This window comes from Chiloscyllium plagiosum, chromosome 8 (assembly GCF_004010195.1).
Source record: "Chiloscyllium plagiosum isolate BGI_BamShark_2017 chromosome 8, ASM401019v2, whole genome shotgun sequence".
NCBI classification, from domain to species: Eukaryota; Metazoa; Chordata; class Chondrichthyes; order Orectolobiformes; family Hemiscylliidae; genus Chiloscyllium; species Chiloscyllium plagiosum.
The window spans coordinates 101,838,584-101,863,169 of NC_057717.1; the positions used below are offsets into that span (position 1 = coordinate 101,838,584).

The window sequence follows — 24,586 nt, forward strand, 5'->3', positions numbered from 1 at the left end:
AGAGGGAGAGAGAGGGAGAGAGAGAGAGAGAGAGGGAGAGAGAGGGAGATCTCGCAAGATAATGTAGTGAGTAAACTTTGGTCAGGTTTGCTAATGTAGGTAAAGACAGCAGCTAAATCTGTGCACAGCAAGGTCTTGCAAATGCTACAGAATAACAATCGGTTACTCTGTCTTGCTGGTTTCAATTCAGGAGGAGGAGAAATTGGCCAGGACACAGGGAGAGCTCCCTTTCTCTTTCCAGACAAGTGCAAACAAGATCTTTCATCGACACCTGGAAAAGCAGATTGGCTTTTATTTATTCTCATCTGAAACGTGGTAGAGTGGCAGTGACTCGGTAGCATTCTCTCAGTACTGCACCGAAGTGCTTTTAGAACAAAGAACAGTACAGCACAGTACAGGCCCTTCGGCCCTCGATGTTGTACCGACCTTTTATCCTACTCAATGATCAAACTAACCTACATACCCTCGTTTTACTATCATCCATCCAAGAGTCGCTTAAATGTCGCTAATGTATCTGATTCTTCTATCACTGCTGGCAATGTATTCCACACAACCATCACTCTCTGTGTGAAGAACCTACCTCCGATATCACCCCTAAACTTTCCTCCAATCACCTTAAAATTATGTCCCCTCGTGACAGCCATTTCCACCCTGGGAAAATATCGCTGGCTATCCATGTCTCTCATTATCTTGTACATCTCTATCAAGTCACCTCTCATCCTTTGGTCCAGTCAGAAAAGCTCTAGCTCCTTCAACCTTTCTTCATAAGACATGCCCTCCAGTCCAGGCAGCATTCTGGTAAGTCTCCTCTGCACCCACTCCAAAACTTCCAAACCCTTCCTATAACGAGGAGACCAAGGATTGGTGCTGGGTCCTCGACTTTTTAGATGAGTTTAGATTACATTACATTACAGTGTGGAAACAGGCCCTTCGGCCCAACAAGCCCACACCGATCCACCGAAGCGCAACCCACCCATACCCCTACATTTACCCCTTACCTAACACTACGGGCAATTTAGCATGGCCAATTCACCTGACCTGCACATCTATGGACTGTGGGAGGAAACAGGAGGAAACCCACGCAGACACGGGGAGAACATGCAAACTCCACACAGTCAGTCGCCTGAGGTGGGGATTGAACCCGGGTCTGAGGCGCTGTGAGGCAGCAGTGCTAACCACTGTGCCACCGTGCCGCCCATTCATTTTTGTCATTTACATAAATGATTTGGATGCAGGCATCAGAGGTACAGTTCGTAAGTTTGCAGATGACACCAAAATTGGAGATGTAGTGGACAGCGAAGAGGGTTACCTCAAATTACAACAGGATCTGGACCAGATGGACCAATGGGCTGAGAAGTGGCAGATGGAGTTTAATTCAGATAAATGTGAGGTACTGCATTTTGGGAAAGCCAATCTTAGCAGGATTTATACACTTAATGGTAAGGTCCTAGAGAGTGTTGCTGAACAAAGAGACCTTGGAGTGCAGGTTCATAGCTCCTTGAAAGTGGAGTCGCGAGCTATAGGGAGAGGCTGAACAGGCTGGAGCTGTTTTCCCTGGAGCGTCGGAGGCTGAGGGGTGACCTTACAAAGGTTTACAAAATTATGAGGGACATGGATAGGATAAATAGACAAAGTCTCTTCCCTGGTGTGGGGGGAGTCCAGAACTAGACGGCATAGGTTCAGGGTGAGAGGGGAAAGATATAAAAGAGACCTAAGGGGCAACTTTTTCTTGCAGAAGGTGGTATGTGTATGGAATGAGCTGCCAGAGGATGTGGTGGAGGCTGGTACAATTGCAACATTTAAGAGTCGTTTGGATGGGTATATGATTAGGAAGGGTTTGGAGGTATACGGGCCGGGTGCTGGCAGGTGGGATTAGATTGGGTGAGGATATCTGGTCGACATGGACAGGTTGAACCGAAGGGTCTGTTTCCATGCTGTACATCTCTATGACTCTATGACCAGAACTGAACATAATATTCCAAGTGGGGTCAAACCAGGGCTCTACAGAGTTGCAATACAACCTCGTGGCTCTTAAACTCAATCCCCTGCTAATGAAATCCAATACACCATACACCTTAACAATCCTATCAACATGGGTGGAAACTTTGAGGATCTATGCACATGGACCCCAAAATCCCTCTGTTCCTCCACACTGCCAAGAATCCTGCCTTTAACCCTGTAATCTGCATTTAAATCCAACCTTCCAAAATGAGTCACTTCACACTTTTCCAGGTTGAACTCCATCTGCCACTTTTGAGTTTAAAACTTTTTACAGCTGGATTTAAGCCCTAACCAGTCTTTGATTTCAGCCAGGGATGTCACAAAACTCAACACAGGAATTCAAAAGCTGCGGCTAATCTATGTCACCTCAAACAGAGCAAAAAGGCTGTAACAACGTGCCATCTCTGACAGCAGTCATGCAAGAGGTCTGTGTTACTGTGTTACACCTTAAACCCATTTACTGGAGCCAGCAATGCCTGTAACCCACTTATCTCCATCGGGATCATCGTTCCTTAATGGAATACATAAACATAAACCATATGAAACAACTAATTACTTGCCAATGCTTATTGACAATAAAGTCAATCACACTTCAACAATATCAACCAACCTGACTATACCATTATTGCTAATTCCATCTCCCAACACGTTTCTGTACAATTTGAAAGAGGGCACTGGGTTGATAATTAAAGTGGGATAGCCACTCATTTTAAGAATGCAAGGCGGGGTAGGAAACATGCAGGTAGAAGTTGGTCAGAGTTTGGGGCTCAAACAAGGATCATTCTTTAAAATAAAAGCAAATTACTGCGGATGCTGGAATCTGAAACCAAAAGAGAAAATGCTGGAAAATCTCAGCAGGTCTGGCAGCATCTGTAAGGAGAGAAAAGAGCTGACGTTTCGAGTCTAACTGACGGGAGAAAGGTAGTAAATGGGGAAGAGGAGAGAAAAAGGTGATGAGAGAGTGGGTGGATCATTCTTTATCCTGCCGAAACCCCCAGCTAATCTGTAGAAACATCATCCAGGATAGAGCAGCTCACTTGATTGGCACTACATCCACAAACATTCACTTCCTCTACCAACGCTCAGTAGCCGCAGTGCGTACAAGATGCACTGTAGAAATTCACCAAAGATCCTTAAACAACACGTTCCAAATTCATGGCCACTCGATCTAGAAGGACAAGGACAGCAGATATATGGGAACACCACCACCTGCAAGTTCCCCTCAAAGCCACTCACCATTGTGATTTGGAACTATATTGCTGTTCCCTCACAGTCGCTGGGTCAAAATTTTGAAATTCCCTTCCTGGTGCATTGTGGGTCTACTTAAATGCCATAAACTGTAACCGTTCAAGAAGGCAACTCACCCCCACCTTCTCCAGGGTAATAAGTGCTGGTGCTGCCAGTAATGCCCAATGAATTAAAAGAAACAAAGCCATGCACCAAAGGTCTGCCTCTTAAAGTGAATGTCCTTCTCTCCCTGTCCCCTTCCAATTAAGTCTGTGCCTCACCCTGCAAGATAATTAGCTGCCAATGCTTGCAATTCATTTTCAACAGCGAGATGTGACCTGAACAGCCCAGGTCCTTGCCTTTTTCCTTATGAAATTCTCAAGTGAAGACGAATTCTGGTTTGGAGAATTGGTATGTAGAGGAAGGAAAGAGAAAAGAATTACAACTTGCATGAACTTTCAACGAACCCATTTGCAAATTCAACAGCAGTACACAGGGTGTGATGTATTGCACGGGGCGTAGATAAATCTCATGGAACTGTGGGACCAGGCCAGCCACAGGTTAGCAGGCTCTAATGTTCATTGTTAACCTCAGGTCAATGGACTTGTGCAGGGACAGGTTTCAACATGCCTCGTAATCCAAGGAACAGACATATGGAGAAAAGACAAGGAACTTTTGCGACTGGATCATATTGTGAAAACCTAAGTTAACAAGGAAGCCTACAAGGAACAATGGGCTCCTTCCAAAAGCACCAACTGGAAATGAAGCTGCTCCTGTACAGGTGGTGAGGCCTGGTGCTCCAAAGTAATTGCGAACACATTGGGCCCGGCATTGGTGCCAGTCTAACATCACTTCTCGGTAGTCCGAATGAAATCTGGATCCACATGGGTCAGCGTCAGGAAATACGGAAGAGGCTAAGGCTCATTTCTCCAGAAAGGTCCAAAGGGTGATCTGATCGACAAGCTGAATGTAGAGAATATAAGAAACAGGAGCAAGAGTAGGTCATTCATCCCTACAAGCCTGCCCCATCATCCAACAACTCCAGCCTCGAGCCTCAACCCCTCTTTCATGTCAGCTCCACACAGCCATCAACTCCCTGCTCTTTCATTCAAAACCCTCTCTGGGATTGAGAGCTTGAGACATTCATTACCCTCAGAGAAAAAATTCCTTCACATCTCAGTTTTAAATCACTATCTCCTTATTCTGTAACTATATTTCCTAGCTTGAGATTCTCCCACTAGTGACAACAATAACCCTGTCAAGCCACCTCAGAATCCTTTACATTTTAGTGTGATTAGCCTTCATTCTTCTAAGCTCTAAAGAACGAAATCCCGTTTAGCCGATCTTAAGTCAACCTCTCCATCTCAGGAATAAACCGAACTAATCTCCAGTAGCAATACATCCGGTCTTAAATGCAGGAACCAAAACTATACACAGCACTCCTTGTGCAGATTCACCAACCCAGTACAGTTGTAACAGGACTTCCCTATTTTTAAACTTCACCCCCTAGCAATGAAGGCCAAAATTCTATTTGCTTTCTTAATTACTTGCTGCATATCAAAGAATCGAATCAAAGAATCATACGGTAGAGAAGAGGCTCTTCAGCCCATCAACTCTGTACTGCAAAAATATGCTACCACCTACATTGGAACCACTCTTCCACACTAGACACAGTCTTGAATGTTATGAAACTTCAAGTATTCATTCATGTACTTTTCAAACACCAAAATTAGTACGGAAGCACAAAGAACACCTCGGTCCATCCGTGCTACACTTTGTTCCTGGGAGTCTCTTCCTCCATTTTGAAAAAGTCTCCTGTTTCATTATCCCCGCTAATGTGCACAACTGCACACTTTCCTACCTCAAAGACCATCTACCCAGTTTCTGTCCGTTCACCTGACCCATCTAAATCCCTTTACTCCTTTGTCCCCATAACAATATGGCCGCTGACCTATTTTTGTATCGTCAGCAAAATCAGATACATTGCAATCAACCTATCCAAGTTATTATTATAGATAAACGGATATTTTTCCCTGGAGCACTGGAGGCTGAGGGCCGACCTTTTAAAGGTTTATAAATTCATGAAGGGGTATGGATAGGGTGAAGAGATAAGATCTTTTTCCCTGGGGTGGCGGGAGTCCAGAACTAGAGGGGATAGGTTTAAGGTGAGAGGGGAAAGATTTAAAAGGGGCCTCAGGGGCAACTCTTTCACATAGAGGGTGGTGAGTGTACGGAATGAGCTGCCAGAGGAAGTGGCGGAGGTTGATGCAATGATAACGTTTAAGGGGCATCTGGATGGGTATATGAATAGGAAGGGTTTAGAGGGATATGGGCCAAATGCTGGCAAATGGGACTAGATAATTTAAAAGATATCTGGTCGGCATGGTCAGACGAGAGGGTTTGTTTCCGTGTTGTATAGCTCCATGACTCTAAATCAACTGAGGCCCTAGGACTGATTGTTGTGGCACTATTAGCCTTGCCAACCTGAAAGAGACCAATTAATCCTAACTCTCTGCCTTCTGTGTGTTAACCACTCCTGAATCCACACTAATACATTACAAGGTTTGTGAAGGTTAGTAGTTCAGGTTGAGGTTTAGGGTGTAGGTTTGATATCCAGACGTTTCATTACCTGACTAGGTGACATCATCAGTGGCGACCTCCAAGTGAAGCGAAGCTGTTTTCTTCTGCATTCAGAAGATCCAGGAGAAAGATATAAATAGAAAGCAGGAGACAACAGCTTCGCTTCACTTGGAGGTCGCCACTGATGATGTTACCTAGCCAGGTAATGAAACGTCTGGATATCAAACCTACAGCTCAGCGAGCAAACCTACACCCTAAACTCATACATTAACTCCAAGGGAAGATAATTCCACTTACGGAGGAGAACAGAATTAACAGCCTTAAATACTAGGCAATAATTAATAAATCCAATCGGGAATTCGGGAGAAACATCTTATTGGTGACAATGTGGAACTCGTGATCGTGAGGATTATTGGAGGTGGATGTGTAAATGCACTAACAGGAAGTGGATAAACACACAAGGAGCAGACAGATATGACAAAATGGACAGAAATGGGAGTAAACGCATGTGGAGCAGGTGAACCAGTTGGACTGAATGGCCCGTTTCTGAGCTGTAAGTACTTCATCTTTGCAAATTCCGCCCTAATTTCAGTGCGATTTTGGACTTCTGCAGTTTTAAAGGACTCCAACCCCGACATCAAAGAACAATCAAAGCTTCTTGGCCAACACCCATGCCCATAAAAACAGAAGAATGTTCTCCTTTCACGTCCTTGTAAGGCTTCCAGGAGAGAACGATTAGTGAATCATACGTGGGTGGGAAGGTGAAACAAAGAGTTACAGATCTCCAGCATTGCCTTCCGTTTCATCATCGGGTTATATCCATTTGAAAAAGGAGCTAAAGAGAAAAGCTCGGAAGCTTACTGCAATAATCTTGGATGCTTCCTGAAACGTGGACAGATGGAAGGCTCCAGTTTGTGAATGCATCCAAGCCTGGCAATGTACTTGGCTAAAATCAGTCATGATCTGATTGAATGGTAGAACAGGTTCTGGGAACAGGATGGCCTCCTTCCCCATTCTTACATAAACCCTAGTGTGTGCTAATCATGTTTTCAGTGGCAGAATGGTGGTCGGCATTTCTACAACAGCATTGAGTAGTCTAGAGACTGGAAAAGCGGAAAAAGGATTTGAGCTATCGGGAGAGGCTGAACAGAATGGGGCTTTTTTCCCTGGAGCGTCGGAGGCTGAGGGGTGGACCTTATAGAGGTTTACAAAATTATAAGGGGCATAGATAGAGTAAGTAGACAAAGTCTTTTCCCTGGGGTCGGGGAGTCCAGAACTAGAGGGCATAGGTTTAGGGCGAGAGGGGAAAGAGCATGGAAGGGTTGGACTGAAGGGTCTGTTTCCATGCTGTACATCTCTATGACTACAATCACAGTCGGACAACTGCTACATATGAAGCCGTTGGATGAGGCAAAGAGTGGGCAATATTTTCTAAGTCCTAAACATCCTGCTCAGAATCACTTTGTGGACCCACAGGAACAATGATGTATTGAATGGGGCCCTGGATGACACACGTCATTTACAGCCATTCCCCAATGTCCACTGGCCAATATTGCTGACTTCCAATTGAGGCTTTCACTCTTGGGCTCATGGCACAGTCGTAGTGCACCTACCTCTGAACCAAGAGGCCAGTACCACTTGCTTCGAAGATATGCTGGACAGCTTGATTCATGAATTTAATAATAAAAAAAAAAGAGTTGAGGAACCGAAATAACAAACTAAATCCTGCAAATGTCATCTGCATGTTGCGTCATGGCCAGAAGTCAAGAAGAAAATTCCCAAAGAAAAAGCTAGTCTTTGTGCATTTAAATTTGGTCCCTTCGAAAAACTGACATTTTCCTGGGCTCAGAAAATGGCCAAGGCCAATCATATTTCCAACAGCATCTGAACCCCTATATTTTACAGACATTAATGGCAGCATGGTGGCTCAGTGGTTAGTACTGCTGTCTCACAGTGCCAGGGACCCGGGTTCGATTCTAGCCTCGGGCGACTGTGTGTGTGGAGTTTGCACGGGTTTCCTTTGGGTGCTCCAGTTTTCTCCCACAATCCAAAGATAGGCGAATTGGCCATGCTAAATTGCCCATAGCATTCAGGGATGTGTAGGTTAGGTGCATTAGTCTGGAGTAAATGTAGAGTAGTAGGGTAATGGGTGTCGGTGTGGTCTTGTTGGGCCGAAGGGCGTGTTTCCATACTGTAGGGATTCTATGAATTTCTATGAAAGCTGAAAGGACTTAGAGGTGAGCTATCTGCTTCCAGCCAGCTTGAGACAAAGGAAAACATCAAGACCAACGATGTTAAAATGAGCACTAATGCTTTAAATGAACTCGTCACCTTGCATTGCAGATTGTAATGGGGGGGGCCTGTTGGCTTTATGACCTTCCAAGTAACTCACTGAGATGGACCATCTGCACCTGAAATGCCTGTCCTTGTCACATGACTGAAATCAGAGCTGGTTGAATCTGGGATTCTAAGTCAGTTGTGGCTTGACCTCGAGAAAGAGAGACTGAGACAGACAGACAGACAGGACTCCAGGCTGAGTTGGCCTCCTGCCTCGGACTCTATCTCTACCTATAAGTTGCTGGCTGGAAAGAAACTCATATTTGGCTGCAAGGAGGAAGCCGATCACTGAGGAATTTACTGAAGTCGCAGCTCATGTGGACGGATCTGTAAAACCTCTGAATTAACCAAACGCTTTAATTTATAAAATATCTCCTGTCCTGCTTCTCCCCCCGTAATTTCCTGAGAATGGAGTAACAAAGCAACTCCCCTAGTGCTTTGTAAATTTTGCTAATAATTAATTTTGTTAAATTTGTCGATTTCACCTTGAAAAGGGTTTCTGCCGTATGTTTATTTCAGAAATTGGAATGCAAAAACTAAGTTTTCAGGAACACTCTTTGGCCTATCTTAGTCAGTGAAAAGAATAAATAAATCAAATAATACATCACTGTTTTAGGATTAAGAGGGGCAAAGCAGTCATAATTTAAATTCACCCCATTTTCCCTATGTCTAGGCACTTTCTTCAGAACTGTTGGGACTCATACTGGACTCAAAACATTAACTGTTTTTCTCTCAGCAGATGGTGACTGATGTGATTTTCCAGTGCTTCCTGCACTTAAGACATTAAAAGGAGCATCAAGCTAGTGGTAGCCCAGGACAGACTCTCCCTGTGAGAAACCTAGGTTCTGCACTTGTCCTCAACCTATGTGTCAGTCTTGCCCCATGGCAGCGTCCTCACCTCCAAACCTACCGCACATAATCTAGGCTGATACTCTTCCAATGCTATGCTATGGTAGTGTAATGCTGCAAGAAGTGTGATCTTTCAGGCGAGTTATTAAACTGAAGTCCACTTAACTTGCAACAAAGCTCAGAGGTCCTCTGCAGTTCGCCCAGGGCATCTGCCATCATTCATCCCTCAAACACCACCAAAACAAGATTATCCAATTATTTACAACATCTCACTGTTGCTAGTGGGATCTTGCTGTGTTCAGACCGTAGGATGAGTACTTGCCTGTGACATTACTTTCAGGGCAGTTATAGAGTCATACAGATGTACAGCACAGAAACAGACCCTTCAGACAAACTCGTCCATGCCGACTAGCTATCCTAAATTAATCCCATCCCATTTGCCAGCACCCGGCCCATATCTCTCTAAACCCTTTCTATTCATATACCCATCCAGATGCCTTTTAAATGTTTAATTGTATTAGCCTCCACCACTTCCTCTGGCAGTTCATTCCATACGCGTACCACCCTCTGCATGCAATCACTGCCCCTTAGGTTCCTTTTATATCTTTCCCTTCTCACCCTAAACCTATACCCTCTCGCCCTGGACTCCCCAATCCTAGGGGAAAAAAAACTTTTCTATTTATGTCCCTCATGATTTTATAAATAGCCCTAGCCTATTCAACCTCCAATCGAGTCATTCCAAAGACATTAAGCTTGCTATATAAATGAACATTCTTTCTTTTGCATATTTTTCACAGTAAATTTATTAAAACACTGGACTCCACATTTAATGGACTCAAAAATCTCAAAACTGCTTACAACGGAGAAAATGAGGACTGCAGATCCTGGAGATTAGAGTCAACAATGTGGCACTGGAAAAGCACAGGTCAGGCAGCATCCAAAGAGCAGGAGAATCGATGTTTCGGGCCTAAACTCTCCAGGAGGCCCAAAATGTCGATTCTCCTGCACTTCGGATGCTGCCTGACACTCTCAACTCTTACACTGAACAATACCGGGCACAAAATCATATAAAGTAAGACTACAGAAAATTAATCGTTTATGAGAAGTGCCCAACACATCAGCAAAAACATCTTTCTTAAGTTTTTTAATCATTTACGTTCACATGGAGTTAGCTGCAAGACCCCAGTTGACACTTCAAGCCTGGTCTGCCAGATGAAATCTGATCTGCATCACAACTCAATTGACTCATCCTTGCTGTGAAGCAATTGGTACCCTCATCAACAAAAGACCTGCTGATCTCAGTCTCAGAAAGCAGACTTTTGAAATTGATCCATTGATAAGAGGGTCTGTGAAACTCAACAAAGGCACTCTTTTGATTCAAGGCCCCTCACCAATCTGTTACCAAAATCATTTAGTTTCTCAAGCTGCTGGAAAAGCTCTGACGCTCCAGGGAAAACAGCCCCAACCCATTCAACCTCTCCTTGTAGCTCAAATCCTCCAACCCTGGCAACATACTTGTAAATCTTTTCTGAACCTTTTCAAGTTTCACAACATCTTTCCGATAGGAAGGAGACCAGAATTGCACACTATATTCCAACAGTGGTTATCATTCAATTTCTTTTTGTTTATATGCTTGCATTTGTGTTTTTCATCTTTTTAACCAATCTCTGCACCGACTCCAGCCTGCCCTCCCTCTCCTTTCCTGAACACGCTGACTCCGAGGTGCTCTATTCTAGTCTCCAGTGTTTTATCAGTGTGATTATTCTGCCTGGTCAACCTTCATCCTCAACCAACATCACGAGAGTAAACAATCCGGCCATAACCGTAGTACTGTACGTGGGAGGTTATGGTGTGCAGATTGACTGCCGTGTTTCCTATGTCGTAACAGCGACTCCACTCCTAAAGTACTTCCTCTGCTGTGAAGCAGCCATGGTTATAAATGGCGCTACATCAATGCAAGTTGTTTCCGACAGTTTGTAGATTCCCCACCCATACAGGTCATCCCCGAATCACACCCAACCTACTAGATTTCAGGGTGTTATATAACAAGGAGAGAAAGCTCCCAGTCAGGTTTCCCCTCCCTAACTCACAGCACACAATTCTATTGAGACAAAAAGATGTGAAACTTAACAAACAAGATCACTGAGGAATATACTGTTGTCCAATGATCTGAAGAAGTCACAGCTCATGTGGATGAATCTGTAAAACCTCTGATTAACCAAATGCTTTAATTTATAAACCTATCTCTTGTCCTGCTCCTCCACCCCCCCCATTCCCCCAATTTCCTGTGAATGGAATAACAAAGCAACTCCCCAGGGGCATGGATAAATAGACAAGGTCTTTCCCCTGTGGTCGGGGAGTCTAGAACTAGAGGGCATAGATTTAGGGCGAGAGGGGAAAGATATAAAAGAGACCTAATGGACAATTTTTTCATTACATCATCACACTGTAAACTTTTGCTATAAATTCTGTGCCTTACAATCTTATTCTCCATAACCACCTGATGAAGGAGCAGTGCTCCGAAATCTAGTGCTTCCAAATAAACCTGTTGGACTATAACCTGGTGTTGTGTGATTTGTACATCCCAGTCCAACACCGGCACCTCCACATCATTATTAAACCAGATGGACTTTAGTACAATAAACAATGGTTTCACATTGTTTGCCTTTTAAAACAAAATTGAATTCAAATTCTGCTATGTGCCATGGGATTTGAACATAGGAATTACACAAAATCAGAGGGATTAAGAGCGGGAGTAGGGAATTCCGCCCTACAAGTCTGCTCTGCCATTTAACATGATCATGACTGACCTTATCCTGGTCTCACCTCTACTCTCCTACCTGCCCTCCATAGATCTTAATACAGCTTGTCATCAGCAACATTATCTATTCTTTTCTTGAATGTGTTGATTGATTCTGTCTCCATTTTGGAGCAGCGAGTTCCACAGATTCACCACCCTCTGAAAGAAGTAATTTCTCCCCAGCTCAGTTTTGAACCCACCTCCTCCCACTCTATATCTACACCATGGTTTGGAGGAGCCGGTGTTGGACTGGGGTGTCCAAAGTTAAAAAGAAAAATCACACAACACCAGGTTATAGTGCAACAGGTTTATTTGGAAGCAATTGCTTTGAGCAGCGCTCCGAAAGCTAGTGCTTCCAAATAAACCTGTTGCACTATAACCTGGTGTTGTGTGATTTTTTAACTATTGAGACAGGTCTGCTGTCACATCGGAAGAGTGTTCCACACCCACTGACAAATCAAAGCGAGAACATTCCTGGGCCTCAGTCACTGGCTTTTGCCCTCAATGTCAATTTTCCTGCTCCTCAGATGTGGCCTGACCTGCTGTGCTTTTCCAGCCCCACTCTGATCTAAACACTTCAAATTATATGAATAAAACAGGTGTTTCTCTATTTCCAGTTATTCTGGTTCAGCACCACAGTCGCCAGGATGTTTAACTGAGAGAGAAGGAATAGAGGGATACGGGTACTAGGGAGAGGGGAAACTCACATGGACTATAAAGATTAATGTGGACCATTTGAATCTTCAAGGCTTATTTATTCTTCTTTAAGTTATCCTGTGGACTTTCTCAAGGGAACTCAAACACCTTTCCCAATCCTATGTACAAGAACACACATTCAGATTGTCTGTTTTAGTGATGTTGGTTGAGGATGAAGATTGACCAGGCAGAATAATCACACTGATAAAACACTGGAGACTAGAATAGAGCACCCCGGAGTCAGTGCGTTCAGGAGAGGAGAGGGAGGGCAGGCTGGAGTCGGTGCAGAGATTGGTTAAAAAGATGAAAAACACAAATGCAAACATATAACCAAAAAGAAATTGATTGAAAACCACTGTTGGAATATAGTGTGCAATTCTGGTCTCCTTCCTATCGGAAAGATGTTGTGAAGTTTGAAAAGGTTCAAAAAAGATTTACAAGGATGTTGCCAGGGTTGGAGGATTTGAGCTACAGGGAGAGGCTGAATAGGCTGGAGCTGTTTTCCCTGGAGCGTCGGATGCTGAGGAATGACCTTACAGAGGTTTATAAAATCATGAGGGGCATAGATAGGGTAAATAGACAAGGGTTTTTCCCCCTGGGGCGGGGGAGTCCATAACTAGAGGGCACAGGTTTAGGGTGAGAGGGGAAAGATATGAGAGCGACCTAAGGGGCAATTCTTTCATGCAGATGGTTGCTCGTGTATAAAATGAGCTGCCAGAGGAAGTGGTGGAGGCTAGTACAATTACAACATGTAAAAGGCATCTGGATGGGGATACGAATAGGAAGCGTTTGGAGGGATATGGGCCAGGTGCTGGCAGGTGGGACTAGATTGGGTTGGGATTTCTGGTTGGCCTAGACGAGTTGGACCAAAGGGTCTGTTTCTGTGCTATACAGCTCTCTAACTCTATTTACCTGACTTCAGTGATAACCATCACAGGCGGAAATTTGTGGCCATCATCACTCCCGCCCCTTCCCCCACAACACTCATTAATCCTTTCTCTTTACAACTGTTCCTCATCTTGTTGTGACAACATGTATTGTGAGGCAACGGGTAACGGGGCAGGCCCACAGGTAGTTACTCAGCCACTGGCAAAAGATGGGAAGTAGCATTCCGTAAGGATTGATCCTCGGAACAGCGATTACGATTCTGGTACGCAATTTCAAAATTTGCAGGTGTAACCGAAATTGAAGGGAATAGTTAATGTGGAGGACTACAAGATAACACAAACACATTCACAAACTTGCAGAATGTGCCTGTAATGGCAAATACATTCTAACATGATGCAAGATTAAACACTTTGGTAGGAAGAATAAGCATTTAAATAGGAAACGGAAGGATCTCGGGCTGTAGAGAAAGAAGTCACTAAAGTTAGAAACAGGTTGAATTGAAAGCAGAGTATTGCATTAAAGTTGAGTTAGACAAACTCAGGATTGCGAACTGTCCTGGTCCTCAGATTATAAATAGGATACAGGGACACTGGATATATGCAAAAAATGGTCACAACAATTGAGAGTCTGTCAGGAAAGAGTGAACGGTTCATTTATCTGTAAAACAGACAATGGAGGGGCAAGTGTCAAAATGACAAATCGGCTTTGATAGGATTGACAAAGAGTGGATATTTCCCCTTGCTGGGCAGACCAGATCTAAATGAGATCATCACTAATAATGGGAATTCAGGTAAAACGTCTTTACACAGAGTAGTGAGAAAATGGAACTCCCTCTCACAGGAAGTAGTTGGGAGAAATAACATTTGAAGAGAAACTAGAAAAACCACATGGAGGAGACAAGAACATTCGGCGTAACTGATAGGGTGGGATCAAAAGGGTGGGAGGAACTCACATGGAGCAGAAATACCAACATTGAACAGTTAGTGCTTGTATGTGGTAAAACCTGGATTACTCTGAGCACTGGACAAACCACCTGATGAAGGAGCGTCACTCCGAAAGCGAGTGTGCTTCCAATTAAACCTGTTGGACTATAACCTGGTGTCGTGTGATTTTTAATTTTGGACAAATAACATTTGTGTCACACAAGTTCCTGGCAACTATTACCTAAAACAGTGGTTCAAAGCAACCCACCATTATTTCCAATGAGGGATGGACAATTCATACATCCATATCCCATGGAACAAATGATCAAAGAGATAACTGACCATCTCCCCTTGACACCCAATGATATTACCATCACTTATTCCGGACTAATCAACAACCTCAGAATCATTATGGACCTGAAACAGAACTGGACCATTAATTTAAATACTGCAGCAAGAGCAGGTCAGAGACTAGAAACTGTGTGAAGAGTCTCCTGATTCCTCTCTCCTCAGAGCTGATGAGGCACAAGTCAGGAGTGTGATGGAACACTCCCAACATACCTGGATGGGTGCTGCTTCAACAACACTCGTGAAGCTCAACACCATCCAGGACAAGGCAAAACAATGATTGCAGATGCTGGAAACCAGTTTCTAGATTAGAGTGGTGCTGGAAAAGCACAGCAGTTCAGGCAGCATCTGACGTTTCGGGCAAAAGCCCTTCATCAGGAATAGAGGCAGAGTGCCTGCAGGGTGGAGAGATAACTGAGAGGAGGGTCGGGGTGGGGAGAAAGTAGCATAGAGTACAATAGGTGAGTGGGGGTGGGGATGGAGGTGATAGGTCAGAGAGGAGGGTGGAGTGGATAGGTGGAAAGGAAGATTGGCCGGTAGGACCGGTCATGTCCCCGTGGATGCTGCCTGAACTGCTGTGCTTTTCCAGCACCACTCTAAATCTACCATCCAGGACAAAGCAGCCCACCTAATTGGCACCGCACCCACAGAATCCCAACCCTCCACCACTGACACTCAGCAGCAGCATGTACCATTTACAAGATGCATGGCAGAAATTTACCAAGGCTCCCTCGACAGAACAATCTCAAGCATAATCCCCACTCCCTCGAAGGACAATTGCAGTAAATTAACAGGAACACCAGCACCAGTTCTTCTCCAAGTCACAGACTACCCTGACTTGGAACTATAATTGCTGCTCTGTCACTGTTACTGGGTTAAAGTCCTGAAACATCACCCCAAACAGTAGTAAAAGGTACACCTAACACCACATGGATTGTAGCTGTTCAAGCTTGCCTCCACCAACTTCAGGCCTATTAGGGATAGGCTGGTCATGCCAGCAATGCTTCATAAACAAGTAAAAGGAAGTTGGGCCAAATGGCCTGTATCATGCCCCAAATACAATGTACTACCTACAAATACCTACTGAAATTGTAGCCCACTTGTCTTGTTCATCTGTCTGAAGACATTGCCAACACACAGAGACATGATTAACCTCCTTAAAGTCTGACGTACAGATATTTGACAACAACAAGACTAGTACAAATGCCAGTGAATTCCTCTGCTGAGGATTTGGTCCTGCGATTTCTCAAGTGAGGCTCTGGGGAAAAGAGCTGCCTCGTCAGATTAAACGAGCTTGTACAGGCAACGACGGGCCGAAAGGGCTCCCTTTGTGCTGTGATTGTAAGAAAGCAACTGCATGGATCTGCGGTTCAGCGGATACACCCGAAAAACTGAGCTCCCAAAACCCCCAAACACGCTCAGTTAAAAGCCTTGATAAATGGCTCTGAATAAAAACAGGGCTGGTCAAGGTGAATCTCAATAAAGATTCATCTGTCAGCGAAAAGGTAACGCAGCTCCAGTGAACAGGCTCTCGGTTTCCTCACAAAAGGTCTGCAGGAGAGACTGGGCAAGGGTAGAATCGCAAGGACTAAGGTTCCCCAGACAGAGGCGTCGAAATCTCGCATATGTACAGCCCCCATTCAAACCAGTGAACTGGGAAGCGCTAGTCTATCACAGAGGGGGCTTTAAAATAAAAGCCAAGTCGTTTCTTTTTGTTTAAGTGAAAAAGAAATTGCAAAATGCGACTGTGGTTTCCTCACGTTGGTTAACAGCAAACACAACTGGACTGGGCAGGAGGGTGGCGAGAGGATCGAGGAGCATTCCCCCCCCCCAAAAAAAAACATGCACTTGGGGGAAGTTGGGAACTCGATCACTCCCAACTTAAAAAAAGAGCTAAAATCTGAAACAACAGCACAGAGAGATAGAGATAGATAGAGAGAGAGAGAGAGAGCGAGCCAACCCTTTCCATCCTAACGAGTAAAGACTAAAACACTCTCTCCTACAACAAACGCGCCAGCAGACATTAGAGAACAGGGAAGAAACAACTTTTGTCATTACAACTTTTAAAGAAGATAATTGGGACCCAATTGAAAAAAAAACTTTCCCAACTCGTTTCTGGATGGGAGTGAATTGTAAATGCTCCCTTTCTCAATCTTCCCAAATCCAATACACCTCCCCAAAAACCTCACCATCAACATCCCCAGGGTTTCTCATTATACATTTAAAAAAAAAGTAATACTCACCCAAAGCTCCGAACCCCACTCCATGATGTTTTAACTTTGCCTTTAATTCAGGCTGGGAAGAGAGAGGATTGATCAGCAGTCTCTTTGTTAATTTCCTTTTTGTTTCTCCACTCACTTGGTCCGGTCTCTTGTTCTATGTTTGAATTTGATTACAGAAACTGCTCTCTATATGAATGGTGTGCCTGGCATCCTTTAAACTGTAAACATTTCTCCAGTCCCCTGGTTAATTCCAAACTGCGATTTACCCTGCGCTGCGCAATCCCGCGTCACCGACACCAGTCCGCCTCAGAGACAGCTCAACTGCGCCTCACTGCAGTATCACACTAACACAGCAAGCGCCCTGTCTGCAATCAGTCTGCAGCAAGGTGTACACGGCTGGTGTTGTTAAAGGGACACCCTCACACTAACACACTTGGGCCTCCTGGCTCAGAGGTAAGGCACTGCCACTGTCAAATGAGCCCACGCCACATAAAAGACAAATATTCACAAACATCACCTGCATCATGAAATCTTCTGAATTAATACTGACAGCAAGGTCAGAGAGGAATTCTCCCTGAGTATATTTTTCCCTCATCCCCCACAATGGGGTTTGGGTGTACCCCTGTTTTGACTTGCTATTCCCAGGAAATTGCTTGGCTGTGGGTGGGGGAAGACATAACAGACTGTCTGGTCTCAGTGTTAGTTAGTCCTTTCTACCTTGTTAATTTTCAATTTTCTTACTCAGTTCTGCTGTGCTAAATGGAAACCAAACTGTGGAAGTTGCAGAAATCTGAAATAGCCTTCTCACTTTCAGTAGAATCAGTATCTTTCGATCATCTCTGTGAAAACCTTTCCAGATTTTAGACATCTCTCTTCAATCCCTCTAACCTTCGCCTCTCCAAGGAGATCAAATCTAATGTCTGCTGAAAGGTCATTGACCTGAACAGTTTCTGTCTCCACAGGTATTTTCTGAGTTGCTGATTATTTCGAGCATTTTCTGTTTTTATTCCAATTAAAAATCTCTGCAGACAACCAAAAGCTTTCGTTGCTTGTTAAATCTCTGCTGCACTCTCTCCAAAGACTTAACATCCTTTTTAAAGTGCACGGGTGCAAGGGAAAGTGACAGCTCATGAATTCTCCCATCATTGATGGGCTTTCGTTTCTGTTCACAATCCCGGCAGTCCACCTCAGTGTGGATTATACACAACATCCCAACAGTGTCAGGAATGCAAGTGACACTCTGTGGTTGTTATACCTGCCTAGCTGTCATGATAATCTACATACTTTCCTTAATTATAACTCAGAAGAAGTGGAAAGTAGCTTATAAGTTGCCTATATGTTGCAGATACAGTAGGATAGACTGTAGACTTGATTATGGTCTAACATTGCCACAAAGAACAACATCAAAACAGTGTACAGAGTAATTTCTCACAATGCATAGACAAGTAAACTTTAATATAAATAGTCACAAGATGTTGAAAGGACGTCCAATTTGGTAGGGGTGTGCAGAACAGACTTACCAAGATGGTTCCAGGGATAAGGGATTTTAGTTACAAGGTTAGGTTGGAGAAGCTTGGTTTGTTTTTTTCGAACAAAGGGAGACCTGATAGAGGTGTACAAGATTGTGATAAGCTGAGAAAGGGTGGACAAAGACACAAATTTCCCATCAATCGAAGGTACAATGACTCGGCACCACAGATTTAAATTTTTGGGTGAAGATATGTTTGAGGTGGAGAAATATGTGAGAGAGATAGAGACAATTGATAATTGGTAATTGCATAAATGTTGAGTCAAGATAAACAGGTGAAAAGAATTCAATATTTGAACAAATATAGTTCTTTGAGGAAGAATTAACCAACCTTTTCAGATATGGAGTAGGTGGGATTTGAATCTGGACCCTCTGGTCCAGAGGTCAGGACACTACCACTGCACCAGAAAATCACTTTTGAGCAAACAGGAAGAGATATTGACTGACAGTGGAATTGAAAGAAAGATTGGGAGCTATATAAATCGAAACTGAGCAAAGATTGACTTTGCTTCCTCTCCTTCACCGAATGGTTGTTACAAGATTAACAGTAATGACGAGGAAATCAATTCCACAGTCTCATATTCTGGAGCTGTGTTGCAAAAGGAAATGCCATGGGTGTTTGAGGGAAATAAACCCACAGGTCTATGGATATACAGTTGGAGATTAGGACTGATTGGATCAGTCTACAGACAGCCATCATGGATTTGACGCAGTTATGACCCTGCGACATTACACAGGGAATCCAGAAGGAACTTTTAACTACCGCGTGGTAAGAATGTCAGCAATTGGATAAAAAGAATTGCAGTTCGTAGGAATACATTAGAAGAGACTAGTGTGAAGACTGGAACAAGTCAGTAAGTCGTCTATTTTGAACAAATGATAACAGAAGGTAATAGATGTAATCCTGAAGACAGAGGATGGCTGAGGTTCAAGTCCTGCTACAGGAGATGGTGGAATTTGAACTCAATAAAAAATCTGAAACTAAGAGTCTAGTGATGATCATAAATCCACTGCCAATTGTCAGGAAAATCCATCTGGTTCACTAATGTCCTTGAGGGAAGGAAACTGTTATCCTTACCTGGTGTGGCCTACATACCATTCCAGACTACATCGGATGCTACCTGAGGCAGGAAAACCTCACAATCTGTAGAATTGGTTGGGTGGGCATTTGAAATGTCATAGCATTCAAGGTTATAGGACAAATGTTGGAAAGTGGGATGAGTGTACATAGGTCAGCATAGATACAATGGACTGAAGGGTCTCTTCTGTGTTGTATGACTCCATGGTTGCAGAAGAGCCATGCTGGCTGTGTGAGCATAAGTTGTAGGAGTGGACGTAGGTCATTCAGCCCATTGAATTTTCTCCAATATTCACTGAGATTGTGGCTTAGGATGGCACAAAACAAACAAATGTGACATTTCATTACAGCAAGGGTTTTTGTGGCACATTGGTACCTCTGAACCAGGAGGTCTAGGTTCAAGTCCTGCATGCTCTAGAAATGTGTCATAACATCTCTGAATAGGTTGATGAGAAGGTAACTATTTCTTGGTCAGTACAGTTACAAGCAGCAGCCACAGGTGAGAATGGGAAGTATGTAAAATGTTCGATGGTATAATTTCTATGTCAGCAGATCAATAATCCCTTAGCTTTATACTAATGAATCAGCAATGAGTTCAAATAGGGAGCAGCTGGGGAATTTAACTTCAATTAATTAAATCAATCTGGAATAACAAAAGTCATATTAGACATGATGGCCATGAAACTATCACATCTTTGTCAAAAAACAAACCCACCTAACCAACATTTTGGGGGGGGGGGGGCAAGAAGATCTAAATCCTAGCATGGTTGGTGTAATGCACATCTGAAATTAACCTCAATAGGCATTGCACAGTTATTTGGCTGCATTGCGGGTAACAGCTCATTACAGATTAGCGTAAGATTTGTTTTGGGTTCCCCAGCAAGTAAATGCAACAAAACCATTTAGTCCAGCACAAGGACAGTTTCAGGTGGTGAGGAGCTGGCTGAGATTACAGGGCTAGTATAATCATTGGCTTGTAGTCCTTAGGCAAAAGGGAGGAGGTTTTACCATCTCTGACTGTTAATGCTGGAATGTACACGTGTATGAATTTTCATTGTTGTCCCAAAAGCAAAATAGTCTGCCTGGCCTCTCACACACACAATATAAAGAGTTGGTATATCATAAACAGCATTTTTGAGCTATGATGTACAATAATTAGTACTTCCACAGATATGCTTGGAATTTATTGTAAGTATCATTCAGTATTTCATGCACAGAATATAATCAGTTTAATATGTGCTGATTGCTGCACGCCATCCAGCATTGATTGTTCAACATATGTTTAAATAAACCCAGAAAACTATGAGGATGTATTCAAAAGGAACTTCACAGTCTGTATACCTAATGCCATCTAATGGTGTGCAGTTATAGTGCACTCATTCACGAGAATCCAGTTCCTTCAGACATACAACTTCCAGATCTTTCTCACAGCACACATTTGGTTTAATTTATAAATATTCCTATCGCCCTCTATGGCCAGATTCATATACAATAGGTACCCATGATCCTCGGGGAGAGGTCATTGCTTGCATAAGCCTGGGCAGTAAGCATAAGTAGACTTGTTGACTACAAAGTGAAATAACTCCAGAGAGGCTGGTATCTCCAAGTCACCCTTTGCTTACACGTGGATATTGTTATTGGGAGGATAACCCTTTACTTCCTTGACACTGAGAGTTGGCTCTGAGGGAGCTGTATCAGAGTGAACAGGTCCTCTGATACTCCTGTTTGTAATAAACCTGTTGGACTATAACCTGGTGTTGTTGATTTTTAACTTCATGTACCCCAGTCCGGGCACTTCCAAATCCTGTTTTTTTCTGAGAAGATTCTAAATCTCCTATTTTTAAAAAAATATTTTAACCCCCACACTACTGCCTAACTGTAGTAGTGCTTATATTTTCCCTAGAACCCATGTTGTGTGTGTGCAGATATAGGATACAATGAGAAACAACACAAATACAAATCTTTATTCAATTTCCACCACCAGGAAGAAAGGAAACACCCAAGTGGCCAGTGACAAGCAGTGCCCTTCTCAGAGGGCAATGCTCCAAATCCTGTTTATTTTTTTCGTGTAGGTGTGAGACACAGTGAAAGACACAAGGTGCATGAATCTTTATTCAAATTTCCACCACCAGGAAGAAAGGAAACACCCAAGTCGCCTGTGACAAGCACTGCCCATCTCAGAGGGCAATGCTCCAAATCCTGTTTATATCTGTCAGCCAAGGCTCCCTGATTGGGGCTGTTTACCTGGTTCAATCGGGGAACTCATATTCTATGAGTTCCACCTGGCTGGCCTCGTTACAATCACTATATCCCTCCTCCTCTGAGTCCAAGGACATAGGCCGGTTCTTTGTTTTGTAATTCAGCCTGGGGCATTCCAGCACCAGGTCAGGTTCCTCTGACCTTGCCTCTGATATGGGCAGCGTGTAACACACAGGAGCTCACCTCTTGCACCTGGAGAGTCTTGGAAAAAACTCACTCTTTTTCAGGTGGCAAAGAGGTTGAGGCAGCAACACCCACTGTGTCTATCTCAGATATTGAGGTAACTTCAACGCTCAACCCCACGGGTTTTGGAACAGTCAGAAAGATTTTTGAGGAGTTGGGCACATTTTGCTCCCACTCCATTTGCACCTTTCACATGGACCACCTGCTTGCTCAGGACTATCGCAGCTACCCTAAACTTTACATGTCACTGGATCTGATCTTGGGTCAACCACACCTCTTTCCCATTCCTTGGTTCCTACACCAAACTTCGTACACTGAAGTAAACCGTCTCCCTCACTTAGCAGAGTTGTGTGCTTGGCGTTGGCGTTTCTAATGCAGTTTCATCCTCCTCAGGTCCAGGAAAATCAGATTTAACTTGGTGCGGAGTCTTCACCCCATTAGCAACTCTGCTGGAGCTCTCCCTGTAGTTGCATGAGGAGTGGTCCTATAATCAAAAAGGAACCAGGACAGTTTGGTATGTTGTGAGGGTGTAGGCTGTTTCTTTAAACCTGCCTTTGGACTGCTCTTTCTGCCAGGCCATTGGATGATGATGTTACGGAGCTATCCTTACATGTCAAACCCATACGACCAGTAAACGATGGCCCATTATCTGTGACCCACACTTCTGGGAGTCAGTGTTTTACACAAGATGCACATAGGTTTTCTATCGCCATCCCTGTGTTTGAAAATGAACTCTACACACATCCTATCACTTTGAGTGAGCATCCACAATGACTAAGAACATTGACCCCATGAAAGAACTTGCATAGTTGGTGGTACCGAGTCCAGGGTTTAGCTGGCCATTGCCACTAATGTGGGGGAGCTGCTGGCAGTAATTTTTGTCCTGGTTGGCGCTCTGGGCACTGCCCCTCCAATCCAGCTACATCTGCATCCAATCCTGGCCACCAGGCATACCTTCTCGCCAACAGCTTCATTTCAGAAGTCCCGGGTTGATGCTGGCGGAGTTCAACCAATATCTGGCAGCAACCTTTGCTCGAGACAGTCATTCCTCCTCCTGATAACAATATCCATCCTCTACTCTGATCTGGTCTTGCCAGGTCCACAAAGGTTTCAGTTTTTGTTGTGATGGCCCTTTGGTTTCCCCCATCCACCACCAGCTGTTTCAGTTTTGCCAGAAGTGGACCTTTCTGTATCCAAAGTCGATATCATCAGCTCTAACCCGAAGTGTGCGCAGAAAATCTAAAACATCATGGACTCTTCCAGTGGCAGTACCACTGGTGGGGCATCTGCGTTTGCTACATGTACTCCTGGATGGTGTTCCAACTTATAATTCTACACACTTTATGTTACAGCTTACTGCTAAATGCGGCCTGAAGCTATGGGTGGCACTGCCTTGTCCTCTTTAAGTAAATCTAGCAGGGGTACGTGGCCTGTTATTACAAATTTACTTCCACTAAAGGTATGGGTGGAACTTCCTGATTACAAACCAAACCCTCCATCTCTATTTGGGTGCACTTATGGTCTGCATTAGCCAAAGTCCTGTATGCATACATTATTGGGCGTTCCTCTCCATTGGGCCACTCATGAGCTAATACTACCCCAGTGGAGTACAGGGGAACCTCGCATGTCAATACCACAATCTCACTTGGGATTGTAGCTTGCCAACACCTTCGAGGATGATAACTGTTTCTTCATATCCTTGAAAGTGATGGCTTGACCACACAACCAATTCCAAGGCTTGATTTAGAGATGCTGGCATTTGACTGGGGTGTACAAAGTTAAAAATCACACAACACCAGGTTATAGTCCAACAGGTTTAATTGGGAGCACTAGCTTTCAGAGCACTGCTCACAACCACCTGATGAAGAAGCGACACTCCAAAAGCTAGTGGTTGCAATTAAATCTGTTGGACTAAACCTGATGTTGTGTGATTTTTAACTTATTGCTAAGGCTAACCCTCTTTTGAATTGATGCAAAGATGCCAGGATAGAGGCCAGATTGTGCATGAACTCTCTGTAATAATTAACCAGCTCAAGGAGAGACCTAAGCTCTGGTACAGATGTGGGAGCGAGGGCACCTTTGATCACCATCACTTTATCTTCCAATAGGTGTAACCCTGTCTTGTTGACTCTGTAGCCCAAGTAGGTCACATGAAGTGGCTGGAACACACATTGTTCTCTTCGAAGGCATATGCCTACCTGGGAGAAATATCTAAGGACTGTGTCCAAGCTCATTAAGTGCTCCTTATTGATCTTCCCTGTTCCAAGCGGAGTAGTTGGTGGCTTGAAGGGAAACTTGCATGTGGTGGTGGCGTTCTCTCATGTCCTCCTCAGGGGTAGAGGCTATCAATTGGAGCCTTACGCTCTCCATACTCCTCACTTGTGGCGCTCATTGCACTATGTGTTGGCTGATCAGAGCGAAAAGGTTGGAATGCAAGAAACTCCCTGGCACCTACAGGGGCAGGGATACTCCGAAAGCAAGAGTAAACTCTCAATAGCTGTCTTGAGAAATCAGTAAACTCAGCACTAGGGATTCCAACTGGAAACTGTCTGGTCAGCACAGCAGGGCTAAATGTTGCTCTTAGCAGCTGAGATTTAGGAGCTACCTGCTGCTTATAATGAAAAACCAAAAGAAAAATAAAATCGGCTCCCCTGTAATTTCTGTAAA

General features: G+C 43.9%; 1 protein-coding gene across 2 annotated transcripts in view; it reads right to left on the reverse strand.

Annotated features, from left to right (window-relative positions):
• The window catches only part of LOC122552256 (cdc42-interacting protein 4-like), a 125,788-nt gene extending 108,554 nt beyond the window's left edge, over positions 1-17,234 (reverse strand). Inside the window, exon 1 of one of the 2 annotated variants that reach the window (XM_043694943.1) lies at positions 16,893-17,234. In XM_043694943.1, the coding sequence (XP_043550878.1) occupies positions 16,893-16,916 (24 nt within the window). In that variant the 5' untranslated portion in view covers positions 16,917-17,234. The remainder of the gene's footprint in view (positions 1-16,892) is intronic. The other variant, XM_043694944.1, reaches the window with a different exon arrangement.
• Positions 17,235-24,586: the final 7,352 nt, after the last annotated feature.